This window comes from Lolium perenne, chromosome 4, assembly GCF_019359855.2.
Source record: "Lolium perenne isolate Kyuss_39 chromosome 4, Kyuss_2.0, whole genome shotgun sequence".
NCBI lineage: Eukaryota > Viridiplantae > Streptophyta > Magnoliopsida > Poales > Poaceae > Lolium > Lolium perenne.
Genome location: NC_067247.2, coordinates 182,937,014 through 182,953,018, shown reverse-complemented (window position 1 = coordinate 182,953,018; position 16,005 = coordinate 182,937,014). Strand labels below are relative to the sequence as shown.

Here is a 16,005-nt window from a genome sequence, read left to right as displayed (position 1 = left end):
GAGGATTCGGTTAGCCATGGCTTGTGAAAGAAAAAGGTTGGGAGGAGTGTCATCTCTAAATAAAACTAAAGTACATGTGTGAACAAAAGAGAAGAAGGATGATCTACCTTGCTGGTAGAGATAACGTCCTTCATGGGAGCCGCTCTTTGAAAGTCTGTTTGACAAGGGGGTTAGAGTACCCACTACCATTCGTTGAGAACAACAAACACCTCTCAAAACTATACTTTTATGCTCTCTATATGATTTCAAAACTTGAAAAGCTCTAGCACATGATTTAATCCCTGCTTCCCTCTGCGAAGGGCCTTTCTTTTACTTTATGTTGAGTCAGTTTACCTACTTCTTTCTATCTTAGAAGCAAACACTTGTGTCAACTGTGTGCATTGATTCTTACATGCTTGCTTATTGCACTCATCATATTACTTTGTGTTGACAATTATCCATGAGATATACATGTTGAAAGTTGAAAGCAATTATTGAAACTTAAATCTTCCTTTGTGTTGCTTCAAAACCTTCTATTAAGAATCTATTGCTTTATGAGTTAACTCTTAAGCAAGACTTTTTGATGCTTGTCTTGAAAGTACTATTCATGAAAAGTCTTTGCTATATGATTCAGTTGTTTAGTCATTATCTATTTGTTAGCAAACTATAGACCATTGCTTTGAGTCACTTCATTCATCTCATATGCTTTACAATAGTATTGATCAAGATTATGTTGGTAGCATGTCACTTCAGAAATTATTCTTTTTATCGTTTACCTACTCGAGGGCGAGTAGGAACTAAGCTTGGGGATGCTTGATACGTCTCCAACGTATCTATAATTTCTTATGTTCCATGCTAGTTTTATGACAATACCTACATGTTTTATTCATATTTTATATTATTTTTATGCATTTTCCGAGACTAACCTATTAACAAGATGCCGAAGCGCCAGTTCCTGTTTTCTGCTGTTTTTGGTTTCAGAAATTCTACACATGAAATATTCTCGGAATTGGACGAAACAAAATCCCATGGCCCTATTTTTACACGGAGTATTCCAGAACATCGAAGAAGAGTCGGAGACGGCCAGCAGGGGGCCACCCCATAGGGCAGCGCGGCCCCACCTCCTGCCGCGCCCAGGTGTGGGGAGGCCACCCCCTGGCTCCCCCGACGCTGCCTCTTCGCCTATATATTCCTTCGTATCGAAAAACCCTAGTACCGAGAGCCAAAATACGAGAAAAGTTCTAGAGACGCCGCCGCCGTCAACCCCATCTTGGGGGGTTCTGAAGATCACCTCCGGCACCCTGCCGGAGAGGGGAATCATCACCGGAGGGCTCTACATCACCATGCCCGCCTCCGGACTGATGCGTGAGTAGTTCATCCTTGGACTATGGGTCCATAGCAGTAGCTAGATGGTTGTCTTCTCCTCTTATGCCATCATGTTTAGATCATGTGAGCTGCCTATCATGATCAAGATCATCTTATTGTAGTGCTACATGTTGTGTTTGTTGGGATCCGATGAATATGGAATACTATGTCAAGTTGATTATTGATCTATCATATATGTTGTTTATGATCTTGCATGCTCTCCGTTGCTAGTAGAGGCTCTGGCCAAGTTGATACTTGTAACTCCAAGAGGGGGTATTTATGCTAGATAGTGGGTTCATGCCTCCATTGAATCTGGGACAGTGACAGAAAGTTCTAAGGTTGTGGATGTGCTGTTGCCACTAGGGATAAAACATCAATGCTTTGTCTAACGATATTTGTATTATTTACATTACGCACAATACTTAATGCAATTGTCTGTTGTTTGCAACTTAATACTGGAAGGGTGCGGATGCTAACCCGAAGGTGGGCTTTTTAGGCATAGATGCATGCTGGATGGCGGTCTATGTTCTTTGTCGTAATGCCCTAAGTAAATCTCATAGATCATCATTATATGTATGTGCATTGTTATGCTCTCTCTATTTGTCAATTGCCCAACTGTAATTTGTTCACCCAACATGTTATTTATCTTATTGGAGAGACACCACTAGTGAACTGTGGACCCCGGTCCATTCTTTTACATCTGAAATACAACCCACTGCAATCACTGTTCTCTTTTGTTTTCTGCAAGCAAACATCATTCTCCACACCATACGTTTAATCCTTTGTTTTCAGCAAGCCGGTGAGATTGAAAACCTCACTGTTAAGTTGGGGCAAAGTATTTTGATTATGTTGTGCAGGTTCCACGTTTGCGCCGGAATCTCTGGTGTTGCGCCGCACTACACTCCTTCACCAACAACCTTCACGTGTCCTTCATCTCCTACTGTTTTGATAACCTTGGTTTCTTACTGAGGGAAAACTCGCTGATGTACGCATCATACCTTCCTCTTGGGGTTCCCAACGGACGTGTGCTTTACCGTCACAAGCAGCATCTCAGCAAAGTCGTTGTGGTCTATTTGTTGTTCTAAAGTTGGAGCTATGATGATGAGGTCTGGGCGATGACGATGACAAGAGGGAGGATGTACGCCTCGGTGATTCTCCGCGACACCAACCTTGCTTTCATAGTTCCTCCTTGTAGCTCGCTTTTAGAGTCACAGTTGCCATGTTGCCGAGCCGGTGTTTGACTGTTTGATATATCTTCCATGCAGTTATTATGAAGAGGGCTTAGTCAATGATCAATTGTGTTGAAGTAAGAGTCAATTTGTAGGAGAAGTGATGACGACAACACTGGCGCTCAACCGTAGAAATGTTTTCTTCAAGGCGTCATATGTGATGGATGTGTTGTGAGTTGGGTCTTTGTTCTATTCTCGAAGCTGTTTTAATGGTTTTTATCGGTTTTCGTCTGATTTTCTTCTGTTAATTATATGGAAAAATGTTTTCCTCTTTTTAGATTTCAAAGTTCAATTATTTTTCATATAAATAATAAAGGAAACTGCTGGGCGTCCCCCGGGGGATCTGATTCCCCAGTCCCCGGGTCCCCAGCCGTCGGATCAACCATTTTAACGGTTAGATTTGCGTGTAGCAAAAAAACATCTCCGGTAGCAAAAAACCACCCCCGGCAGCAAATGACTGAAGCAAAAAACGGTTCGTTCAGAAAAGAAAATAAAAAAGTTGGGCTCGCCGGAGACCTCGCCGGAGACCACGTAGCAAACATATTACGCAGATGTAGCAAAACCGCAAATAAATTGTAGCAAATTTTTTTTATTCACATGTTGCAAATCCTCTAAAACATCAACGGAGACCTCCCCTGCAGCTGGCAACAGCGCCGTCCGAGGTTGCAGCAACTCCGTCCGCCTAGGACAGCAACGTCAGAAGCCTCTAGTAGCAACATCCTATGCCTAGGGTAGCAAAAGTAGGCCTCCGCCCATAGCAAAAATCTACCCTCCGCCGGTAGCAATGTCGGACACCTTAAATAACAAAATCGGCCTCTGCAGGTAGCAACGCTGCAGGCCTAAGATAGCAAAATTCCTAACAAAGCAGAGGAGCGCTAGATGGAGGCGGCTTTGGGTAGGCCATGGCAAGGATGGGTGGAGAAACTCGTGGCGAGGTCGCCGCACTTGAGGACGAAATGAGGTCTACGCTCGCCGCCGGCTCATCCCGTCCCGTTGGTGCTGCCGCCCGCCGTCGCCGTTGCGCCGCCAACACCTACGAGGCGGAGACCCTCACGCTCGCTGCCGGCATGCTGCAGGTCGACCGCCTCACTGGGATAAAGCCACTGGGACCGCCTCACCGCGAAGAAGGGGCTTGTCGTCCGTGGGGAAGAAAGGAGCCCGCTGGCCGCGGGGAAGAAGATCTCGTCGGCTTGACGGGTCCAGGAGCGGCGGCGCTCGGCTACGGCGCGGCGGCGCTCGGCTACGGCGCGGCGGCGTGTAGATGGGGAGCTCGGCTACGGCGCGGCGGCGCTCGGCTACGGCGCGGCGGCGTGTAGATGGGGAGCTCGGCTACGGCGCTCGGCTACGGCGCGGCGGCGTCGCGCGTACGCGGTTCCATCCAGGAAGAAAAGGTTGGGGAGCGATCTGCGGAGATGTAGGGCCCACGCACGTGGTGGGTGGGTGCGTCCGCCCGATGCTGTGCATCCAACGGCAACGCATGAGGAGGTTGCGATGCGAGGATCCCCGGGGGAAAGCAATCATTTTCCAATAATAAATCAAGAAAAATGCCACAGCCCACATGTTTTTTTTGACAGCCCGTATGCTTTGCCTTGCTCTCTTTGAAGGAAAAAATTACGAACACACGAGACGTATCCATGTACAGTAACAGACTGCACGGGATTCCTTGCCCACCCCGGCTTGTCCTTCCCCTCAATAAATACCCGCTTCTCATCGTCTCCGGTGCTCACCACCGCCCGAAGGAACAGAACGAACAAATCCCCAACCAATTTCGTCTCCGATCGCATCTAGGCTCGTCGAATTCTTCCCCCTCCGACCACCAAGGTACGGCGCTTCCTTCCCCCTCCCCCCGTCTCGTCTATGTCTACGTCCCTGAGGCGCTGTGTGTAGTGCTGTCGGATTTGATCGGTTCCTGCTCGTAGATGCTTGATCTGATGTTTCGGTTGCCGAGATTTGCCGTTCGATCTGTTCGCATTTGTTAAGATCGGTGGCGCTTTACCGAATTCGTAGGGATTTTACATGTAGATCTCGTGCTGCTTACGTGAATTTGTGGGAGTGGTGTCGTTTGGATCTGCTTACGTGCCCTGAGCCATACTTTTTATTCAGACGCATATACTGCTTGGTCTGTTGCTCTTGATTGGAGGATCATCCTAGTAATATGCCTTGTTGAGCCAGATAAGCTAGGCTTGTAGCTTCCGGTCCGTGTCTTAGATATGTTTGTTGCTTCCAGACTCTAGAATACATGATACGCATGCTCGTCAGTTTTACGTCTCTTGAGATTGATCATATGTTTAGATTTCTTTTGTTTGTTTAAATGCCTATCGTCTGTTGAAATCCTTCCGATCATATACTCTTGCCTTAGATAGGTTTGTTGCTTCCAGTCTCTAGAATAGATTATACGCATGCTTGTCAGTTTTGTGTCTTGAGATGGATCATATGTCTAGATTTTTTTGTTTGTTTAAATGCGTATAAACCTATCGTCTGTTGACATCCTTTCGATCATATATTCTGCTACTCCCTCTGGCCCTAAATACTGTCACAGTTTAATGAATTTTGGCTATATTTTGCCTAAAGCAGTGACAATTATTTAGAGCCGGAGGGAGTATTACTATTCGTTGATTCACTATAATTTGATGCTTATTTACATATTAACATATGATGATTGATCATGTTCTCTGGTCTGCTTCTTGATGCTTATCATCCTACTATTTGGTGATTCTTGTCTGCAGATGCAGATCTTTGTGAAGACCCTCACGGGCAAGACCATCACCCTTGAGGTGGAGTCCTCTGACACCATCGGCAATGTCAAGGCCAAGATCCAGGATAAGGAGGGCATCCCTCCGGACCAGCAGCGCCTTATCTTTGCTGGCAAGCAGCTTGAGGACGGAAGGACCCTTGCTGACTACAACATCCAGAAGGAGTCCACCCTTCACCTTGTCCTCCGTCTTCGGGGTGGCATGCAGATCTTCGTCAAGACCCTCACTGGCAAGACCATCACCCTTGAGGTGGAGTCCTCCGACACCATTGACAATGTCAAGGCAAAGATCCAGGACAAGGAGGGCATCCCTCCGGACCAGCAGCGCCTCATCTTTGCTGGCAAGCAGCTGGAGGACGGCAGGACCCTCGCTGATTACAACATCCAAAAGGAGTCCACCCTTCACCTTGTCCTCCGTCTTCGGGGTGGCATGCAGATCTTCGTCAAGACCCTCACTGGCAAGACCATCACCCTTGAGGTGGAGTCTTCAGACACCATTGACAATGTCAAGGCCAAGATCCAGGACAAGGAGGGCATCCCCCCTGACCAGCAGCGCCTGATCTTTGCAGGCAAGCAATTGGAGGATGGCCGCACCCTCGCCGACTACAACATCCAGAAGGAGTCCACCCTCCACCTGGTGCTCCGCCTCCGTGGCGGTCAGTAAGTGTCTTAGTGGTTGGAGCTGCTGCTGTATCCCTTGGTTGTCCAGTGGGCTGCCCCTGTTGTGAAGAGTCTGTCTTCGTATCTAGTTTACCGTGTCTGTATAATGGACCATTGAGTACCCTATATGTGTGTTGGTTTCGTGCAAACAGTTGCTGGTGCAGCAGTTCCAATTATGAAAAAGTTTGAACTTAATCCAGCCTGTGCTCGATTTATTGCTGTTTTGGTTTACTGGTTCTTTTGAATGCCCTGTGAAATCGATTTGGATGATGCAAAGTTTTGTAGCCATGCTGTGATTCTATTATCTGGATTCTACTGCATTCGAATTTTTTGTTGTTTCTTTTTCCTATTTTGCTTCTCTAATCTTTGATGAATTCTTCTCGTGAATACCACTAGCTTTGGTGTTTTCATGGTCCGATAGCGTCGAGCTGGGTGAATGGTGCCGAGGCCCCAGGATCTGCTGCCAAGTTCCGTACTACTAGTAATGAGTCTATTTCTAACCCAGGCATGATACATGAACATTTAATAAGTTCCAGTTCCTTCAAATTCTGCCAATTTATGCAAAGCCTTTTAGAAACAACTCAAGAGAACATGCCCTTAACCTGGTAAAAGTGACCACCTAATATTTTTCCAATAGTCATTGAGCAAAAGATGTAACAAGCGCAAGACCACATCATCAGATCCGGCAGACCAAAATCCTTGTCTCATCCCTAGTAAGCAAGATGTGTTTTGACATTCTTTAAAGGTAGAAGCTGTGGCATGAGAAGATGCCGGAGCTCAGTCAGCCAGGGAAGGGAATCAATCACTGAATCTTTTTCCCAATGGCAGATAATACCACAGTCCACAGTAGACTCAGCCTCTCAATTTAGGAATAATTACGACAGCACACATCATTTTCATTTAACATTTAACAAAATTTAAATGAGAGAAATATGCACGCAGAGGAACTGAAGCTATATTAACAGACAACAAATAGTACTCAGATTCGAGCTCACGAGGACTTCAACATGGGTGGCACAAGCACGCATATCCTAAATATAACTAACACATTGATAGTCTTGGTGAGGAAGATACATATATAAGCATTGAGAAAGGAATCACGTTAGGGTTCAGTAGAAAAATTCGTAATAAATTCACGCGAACAATTATTGCAAGCTCAGCAATTGCTAATTCAGTCCTGCCAATATATTATGCACAAAAGACAAAACAGCAAACCCTAACCTTGGAGCAGCGACGATCACCTAATCCTTTCCAAAAGTCCTATGTGTGTCAGTTCAACTGTAACATTCATTATGTGGCTAATCTTCATTACATCTTCGCTCCATTCATCGGAATCTTTCTTTTGCAGGAGTTTCTCTATCAGCTCTTCTGATGTGTCTTTCAGAATTAATTTCTCAAGGGCTCTAAGACGTTCGATGCCATCAGGAAGAAACTCTAGCTCAGGGCAGAATCCAAAACAGAGCTCGACGAGGTTTGGCATCGCACCCTCCTCTATTCCTACTTGGTTGAGCTGTTCCGCGACAGATATGAATAGGACCTGAAGTTTCGGAAATGACCCTGCATAAAAATCTAATCTCTTCCCTTCGAAAGCCTTAACTAGTTCAAGAGAGCATAGATCACGTAACACGCATAGACAGGAAATGGTGTCCTCATCAACATTGGAGAATGCCAGGGTCAACCGAGTGAGGCTATTAAGGTGTGACCAAGAAGAGAAAAGCTGAGGCATCGATGCTTTTTCTAGCTGCCCAGCTAAACCAAGCCAAGAAAGGATTGGAGGTAATCGTGCACGATATTTTAGCACGAGTTCTGAATTTTTCAGTTGCAAGTATACGTGTTGTTTCTTCTGTTTTTCATACCATTGAAAAATAGCAATTGTTTTACTCCTGATATGAATTTTCTCAGTCCCACATTTTATAATATAGCATTCTCTCAGTCCCACATTTGTGTGATGTGCGGTCTCGGGATCGGTGTGTCGTGTTGTGTTGTGTTGTTCGGTTTCTGGCCAGTTTTCCTTATTAACTGGTCATTTTCCCTCTTCTTTATGAAAAGTAGTGTTCCTACCAGTTGCTCCAAAAAAAGAACTATAATTATTGTATGGACCTTTACATCATGAGAAACGTGTTCTTATTCCAACAAGATAGGAAGTGGGGTGTTTTTACTCCGAGGAAAGCTATCTTAGGTCTACCTCTTCCTTGACTTTCCAGACCTACTTTACTAAGATAATAGATAGGTAGTGCCACTGATTTAATTCAGTCATTATGTTGTTAAGATACCGGTTTTCACTTTGGAAAGCGTAAGCGAAACCGCAACCGATCGATATTTTTGTTTCATGTAGTTAAATTTGATACTTCCTAACATGATATGCATAGATTTTACTATGGTTATTACATGCAACTTTAAGTGATTATCCTTTGACTTTGTAATGTTATTTTTACAACTTTTCAAGATAAAATTAACAAAAAAATTACTTTACACAATGTTATCTGCACATTTGTAAAGTATATCAAGTCTGAAATTCGCCTTGTTCTTAATTTATACACGTACACCAGCACATCATTGATTTTGGGACTATGGTATCCAGTCTTTATGAGGAGAACCAGAAAATGTTTTACTTGTGAGTATAGGACCATTTAAGATTTGAATCAGAATTTTCCTTTACTAGACTTATACCTTCTATATGATGAATAAATTTCGGAGTTATATGTAGTACTTAAACTGGTAGTTGTATGACAAACTTGCAAATACCATCCCTTAGTTATTCACACTGCACACTGATGGATATCAATGTTAAAAGATTATTTTGGATATATATGTACCTAAATGACCTCATCTTATATATCTGACAAAATACAATAACTAATGTATACATACTTTGCTTCAGTGACAATGGATTGTATTTAATTTAGTAATCCAAACTGCATGCTCTTTCATTCTCAGCTTGGATGGTATTGCCGTTAAAATGTAAAAAATGTCCATTTACATGTCTGCTGAGAAAAAAAAGACTCAAAGAGCCGTAGCAACGCACGAGCATTCAACTAGTTTTCTTAATATATGACCATGAAGCATCTTGATTAATCATGTATGCAATAGGGCCACTATTTTCAGATGGATTTATGAACTAATTATTTGTTTGTTCCATTTTAAATCCAAGAAATTAAACAATTCTCCATCACTAAGTTGTGTTTGGTTGCATATATGTTGTCCTTTAGTGTTAGGAGAAGCAAGGAATAATAGCGTAAACAATTCTTAATGTTCATGATCAAAAGTTAATATGAATTTCGGATTGGTATAATTTCCACGCTTCCTTATAAACTACTCCAATGTTTTGTTTCAATATTTGTGTCGAACAACTAGATTATATGACCCATCATTTTGTTAGGAAATAATTATCTAGATGACTCTAATAAGTCTTTGCCTCACGTTGAAACACTAATGTTTTATCTATCTCCATTATTATTTTCCTCTTCATGAGCTCATGTCTATACCTAACTTGAGAAAATGTGCCGCAGCAACACGCGTGACATCATCTAGTTTTAGATAAACCCGAGGTACTTTACCATAAAACAAGCGTTGCAGTCGGGAAGAAGAGGGTTTTGGGGGGACGAATCTTTTGAATGCTAGCACCTAGGAATTGGACATCGTGTATCAAACATAAAGAAAGTGGATCAGTTGTTAAGGGTTTTTGAACATTTTCGAGGAAATTTTCCCATTCGTGACCAAATTTAGCAGTGGTTACCCAAATAGCTAAGGAAAAGCAATTATGTACTAGTGAAGGTTGTTCATGTAATAATATTAACATTCAAACTCCATTAAATCTTTGTGACATACATGGTATAAGAAAAACAATGGAATCCTCCAAATTTCCCAGGAAAATTCCTTTGAACCATAAAAGTCTGAATTGAACGCGAGACAATTTCCTTGATTCCATGCAATTGACTCTTTTTTTTCTCGAAAAGGAGGATAACCCCCAACCTCTACATTGAGTGACTCTTAAATAAAGGTTGGTTTAGATTCCTATGGAGTTGAGGTTTAGGAATCTAGTCCATAGGAATTTGAGAGGCGCCATTAATTCCTTTGCACCAGAGGGAAACCGTAGTAGAAAATCTTTGGGCTTCACTGTTTCAAAGCATTTTCATAGAAATTTTGGAGGATTCAAATTCTTATGAACTTATCAAATGATGGACGAAAGATTCGTCGGATTGAATCCCAAAGGGGCCTACTCCACCACATGTGGGATAGGTTACTCGTATCTTGATTTTAGATAAACCGAAAGTAATTTACCACGAAAGTACCTTTGCAGTCAGGAAGAAGAGGGTAAATAATTTTTTTGAAGGCCAACACCTAGAAATTTGACATCGTGCATCAAACATAAAGGAAGTGGATCACTTGTTAAGGGTTGTCTTAAAAAAAGGAATATAAAGGCGTTGTCTCTCTACCCCCATACCTTCCATCATGAGGTCATCAAAGAAAATGGTAAAATGGCGGCAAAAACATTATACACCATGGCAAAAGTCAGCACCACCAATGTCGTTACAAGCGATGGGCTAGGTCAAGGCACCCCACATGACAACTCGTCGAAAACAGATGTAGGTCATTATACACCATTACGCCAAAGCATGAATGGCTTCCCGGTATCGACGTTAGGGCGACGCTATGTAGGACAAGTATAACTCCACATCACGCAACCTTGTAAAACAACCTGATAACTCCACATCACACACAATGACACTAGACAATGTGAAAGTTAATTGACATCAGATCAGAGCAACAAACACTAGCACACCACAAGGTACCAGCAGGAACCACAATAGGTTCACAGAGAAGTACAGGCATCCAGGCGTGGCAAGCATATACACACCCACACAGTCACATACGCAGCATTCCAGCAAGCGAGCGAGCGAGAGCACAGGCCAGCAAAAGCATATACCCACGCACGGCAAGGCCTTGTAGAAGCGAGGAGCGAGAGCACGCACACCAGTCTCGCTGGATCTGATGGTGGAAAGCTCGCCCCTCGCCGCATGCTCGCTGCTGCCGGCTGCCGGGCGGGCGTGGCGGCGTACGTCCGCCGTGCGGCTCGGCGGGGCAGAGCAAGGAGAAGGAGCGGTGCCGCCGGACGTTTCTTCTCCGCGCCGTCGGGCCGGTGCAAGGGAAGATGACTCTCGCCGACTCGCCGGGGAAGGGGAGGAGCGGCGCTTTTTTGCTGGCCGCCACCGCCGCCGCGCGTCTGTTGGGGAAATCGGGAGAGAAGGTAACTTGGCTCATAGAGAATGAAGCCCGCGATTGGGCTTATGGGCCGGGCCGAGAAAAACGGCCCGCAAGCCCACCTGGTGCCCAAGGCGAGGACGGCGATGGCACCCTTAAATACTCGGGCGTAACCGCCTCCGTCTCAACGGACACCGCCTCGCCTGAGCGCCAACAAACCACCTCTCTCCTCCACCGCCTCTGCTCTCTCCAGCACTCCAGCAGCCCACCGGCGGCGAGCGATGGACCAGTTCCAGGACGGGCAGCATGTGTGGCTGCGGAGCCGCGTCCGCGGCAAGTACCTCTCCGCCAGAGGCGACGGGGAGGGCGTCCGCCTCCGCGAGGGCCGCGCGTCGCTCAAGGCGGCGTGGGCGGTGCACCGCCACGTCGGCATCGACGGCGTCGAGTACGTGCTCCTCCACAGCGCCGCCTACGGCCGCTACCTCGCCGCCACCGACGACCGCGCGCCCCTCCTCCTCTGCGGCTACCGCGTCGTGCTGCAAAACTACGACAGGGACCCGATGGAGGCCATCAGGTGGCAGGCCGTCAAGCCGCCAGGGGCGGCTGAGGACGACGTCCTGCTCCGCCAAGTCCGCCGCGGCCACCGCTACCTCCGCGCCAACGGGAAGATCCAGCGCTGGATCAGGGGCGTCAGCGTCGACGACCCCCAAAACATCACCACCATGATGCACTGGGTGGTGGAGCCCATCCCCGCCATGCAGGGCAGACCTGCACTTCCACCTCCCACCGCCAGGGTGAGTTCGCCATGCCCGCCCGCCCGCCCGCTTCTCGAATTGCATCCCAGTTTAGCTGCCGTCAATCCATCTTCATCCGAGTTTAGCTGCGTGCGTGGACTGCTTGCTCCATGTGTCAATTTCATCCGAGTTCGTGCGTCTGTTCTGGCCTAATTTGCGCTTCTCGATTGGAACCAAGCACTTCTTCTTGGGTTTCCATTTCCAATTCTCGATCGCATTTGTGTTGGCTTCTTTCATCTCCTCAACATAACCGTGCTTCTTTCGCGCGCGACTCAACATCGATCAGGACCGCCACCCGGGAGACCTCTCGGTCTGGCTCGGGTTTTCGCCGGCATCGATTCGGACGATTCGATACGTACGGGCAGACGACGACGGAGACTACCCCGAGCTCGAGGAGGTCTGGTACGCGCTCCATTTCACGGGGAGGTCCGTGCACCGTCTGCGGGGCCTTCTGAGGGACGAGCTGGCCAGGGACGACCACGTCGCCCCCGCCGACCTCATCATGTGCGTCCGAGCGGGCCGCCACGGGAGGCTCACCCCACTCGTCGTCAACCTACCCCACCATGGCGATTCCTTCCAGATCGTCCTCATCATGGACGGGACACCAGGTGAGACCCTCTCTCTATGTCCCCAACTCCCTACTCATCTCCTTTTGGCAACAAATGCATGCTGCTAGTCTTGATTCAATCTGTTCTGTCTGCACAATGAGTACATGTTTCTAGTCTTGATATTTTGGAATGGGGTTTTATTTTATTACTTGTTCTTGAGAAAACACTTGACTGAAACTGTTGTACTCTGACAGACAGTTTACTGAAATAGCTGTCGCCTGAAATTGTTGCTAACCTTTCTACTCTTAGAACTTGGGACATGCCTCAAACTATATATTGTAGTCTTGCAGAGAAGTACTGTGAACAAATTTCAGGTTCTATCGTACATCACCAAGTAGAAGCTAGTTTACACACATAATATTGTTTTTTAGGATTTGCCCATGAGCTGTATACTTGGTTTTGTCTTCTATCCCTGCAAAACTATTAGACTTGGATCGTTGACAGGGGCGCAAACGGCGTCCCGCATCCTGTCCTGCATCCCGCCCTGCTTGCAGCCCTAATCGTTGATCTGCTTCCTCTTATCTTTCTTTGGGCGAGAGGCAGACAGATACATATTGGTAGTCTTAAATTCGTTATGCAAAATGATGTTGGTTTAGATTTGGAATGGGATTTTACTTCTTCTTGAGAAAACAATTGACTGAAAACAGTTGTAGTCTGATAGATAGTTTACTGAAACAGTGGTGGCCTGAAACTGTTGCTAATCTGCTACTATTACTGTAGTCTTGCAGATAAGTAAAATAGTTGAATAGAAACAATAAGTATTTACATTGACTTGTGGATTATAATTCTGTGTAGCTAGCTGGTTATTTATAAGCCACATGTTTGCAGTCAAACTTGGTTTCATACTACTACTACCTTGATTTAGATAAATCAATTCCTCCATTTGGTACTATTTTCCACTGGTAAACAATATTTCTTGTGTAAACCTTGTAAAGTTAATCGAACTAAAAAAGCCAAAAGAGTTGAGTCATCTCTGTTTCAAACTGACAGATGACTTGGTGATATCTGTTTAATGTTAGCCCACTCTTACTTTTGCTGAATAACCTGCAATACAATTCAGGTTCTATCGTACAGTTCTAAGTAAAAAAGCTAGTTTACGCACATAATATGGTTTTAGGATTTGTCCATGAGCTGTATACTTGGGTTTCTCTTCTATCTCAGCAAAACTGTTAGAGTTGGATCGTTGATCTGCTTCCTCTGATCTTTTTCTAAAGGGCCGAGAGATACATATTGGTAGGCTTGAATTGGTTATGCAAAATGATGTTGGTTTAGATTTGTGGAGTCTTATTTTAGCAGAGTGCCAATCTGATTGTTCAGATAGAGAGTAGGTGCCCTGTATATTTACCAGTCTCTGTACACATGCTTGGAAAGGTTGTTAATATATTTTTTTATAAGTCACATATATATATCTGCACTACTGTCCTTGATTCAAATAATTCAGTTCATTATTTCGTACAATTTAATGCTATTAGGAGTTATGGAACCTAGAAAAACAAATCTGTTCTGTCATCTCATTTCGCCCTTGTGGAGAAGATACTAATTTTCTGGTAGAACCTGTGAGGAAAATTCAGGTTGTATCTGACAGTATTACATAATTTCTGCACATTATATTTTCTTGAGCATTTTTCTTGTTGATATTGGTACTGTTTTTTATTTTGTTCTGCAAAGTTCAAAGATTTGGATTATTGATCTTCTGTTGTTGTGCTAATTCAGCCAGCGCTGAGCTGCGACACCCAAATGTCGATGCATAGTAGAGAAGATCAGAGCGGGAGTCCTGACAGTTTGCCTCTTCAGAAACTTGGCCACCTCGGACATGACGACAACAGAACTGGGGGCCTACTATTGCATAGACAGATAGATATAGGTCCATTAAACTCAGCAGCTCTCGTGTTTCTTCTGCTAGTTAAACTTGATCTGCTTTCCTGACAGGAAGAACCTGTCCGTTTTGGTTCTAAGATCCAGAACTGCTGAAAGCGTTAGGTGAAATGGCTGAACATTTTTGTAGTGACAGTATTGTCTGTAATTGCTTTAGTATTGCTCTTGTAACATCCATCGATGTGATGTGTGGTTTCCTGGATGAAGCATTTCGCTGTAGGAGTTGTTGCAGTGAGTTGAATATAGCTAATAATCCTGCATTCCTTGTGGGTGATGGATGCATATCATGCGTTTCCTACGAATGCAAATGCAGTGGTTCTTGCAATGAGTTGATGGTCCTGCAATTTCTAATAGATGATGCATTTCGTATCAGTGAATCATGTAGGGCGTTCTTCCAGTAAGCTGATAATTGTGTTTCAATTGCTATGCTTTGGATTTGGCCGATTAGTAGGAAACGGATGTCTCATCTCTGTCTTGTGTGTTGTTCTGATGCCAAGCACCTCAATTCTGAATGAGGCCACAGACGTTCGTATCTATAAATGCGGGTCTAACTGTATAGTGGACCAGCATTTCACACAAATGATATAGGAGGTCCTAGACTTAATTTCAACTTACTATCAAGAAATAACCATTTCAATGCTCCTTCCTAGTCATCTATAAATGCTTGCTGTGTTTTCCCTGCGTGTATATCTCTTGAAGATTTCTATTTTCCAGATGCAACTGTAGCTCGTCATAAGTACGCATGAACTGAATCAATTTATGCAACTTTTTTTAAACATAAGGCCCACGGCCCGGCTTTATATATAAAGCCCTCATGGCAGAGTCAAACGATACAACAACAAGTCTGAGACCGATCCCACCAACATCCACATCCGGACAGACGCCACTAAGGCACATCATACAAGGAAAAGGAAAAAAGATAGATCACTAGGACGCCTGGTATGTCGCTGTCGTCCTCGTCCTCGCATGTAGCCGCCTAAGCTCTCCGAGCGCCTCGTCCAGTAGGCCCCGGTCCCGCTGTCTGACCAGTACCCTCCAGCTCTGCATGTGTAAAGACATCAAGAACAGAGCATCAGCCGAATGAGCAATGACCTTCCCCTCTAGAGCTAGCTTGTTGCGTGTATTCCAAAGCGTCCAACCTAGCGCCGCAAAGGCATACCAAGATAACATACGTAAGGGCCCCGACAGGCCTTGCACTAAGGCGATGAAATCGCCGACCCCTGTCGGATTCCAATTGCATGAGAGGAGTTCCCTAACTCCTGCCCATAAGAATTTCGCGAGGTGGCAATTGAAGAAGATATGGTCGCAATCCTCCAAGACTCCACACATCGCACAGCTCCCATCAGAAGGACCATGTGTCTTGGCCACCTGTTCCGCAGACGGAAGCCTCCCCCTAATGAGTTGCCAGAGGAACACTCTAATCTTCGGGGGAACCCTAGTAGCCCAGACCTCCTTGAAGAACGTGACAGTCGCCCCTTGCGACAAGCGTAGGTAGAGAGAGTGAGAGGAGAAAATCCCGGACAGCTCCAGGGCCCAAGAGA

At 45.3% G+C, this 16,005-nt stretch overlaps 2 protein-coding genes across 2 annotated transcripts; both read left to right on the top strand.

The window, feature by feature from the left end:
* The first annotated feature begins 4,235 nt into the window (after positions 1-4,235).
* LOC127294512 (polyubiquitin 11-like) lies at positions 4,236-6,180 on the top strand. The gene is made up of 2 exons (XM_071818947.1): positions 4,236-4,394; positions 5,300-6,180. The coding sequence occupies exon 2, from the start codon at positions 5,300-5,302 to the stop codon at positions 5,987-5,989; it is 690 nt and encodes a 229-aa protein (XP_071675048.1). The 5' UTR covers positions 4,236-4,394; the 3' UTR covers positions 5,990-6,180.
* Positions 6,181-10,757: 4,577 nt separating this feature from the next.
* On the top strand, positions 10,758-14,789 carry LOC127294511 (uncharacterized). The gene is made up of 3 exons (XM_051324342.2): positions 10,758-11,981; positions 12,268-12,589; positions 14,303-14,789. The coding sequence occupies exons 1-3, from the start codon at positions 11,469-11,471 to the stop codon at positions 14,338-14,340; spliced, it is 873 nt and encodes a 290-aa protein (XP_051180302.1). The 5' UTR covers positions 10,758-11,468; the 3' UTR covers positions 14,341-14,789.
* The last annotated feature ends 1,216 nt before the right edge of the window (positions 14,790-16,005 follow it).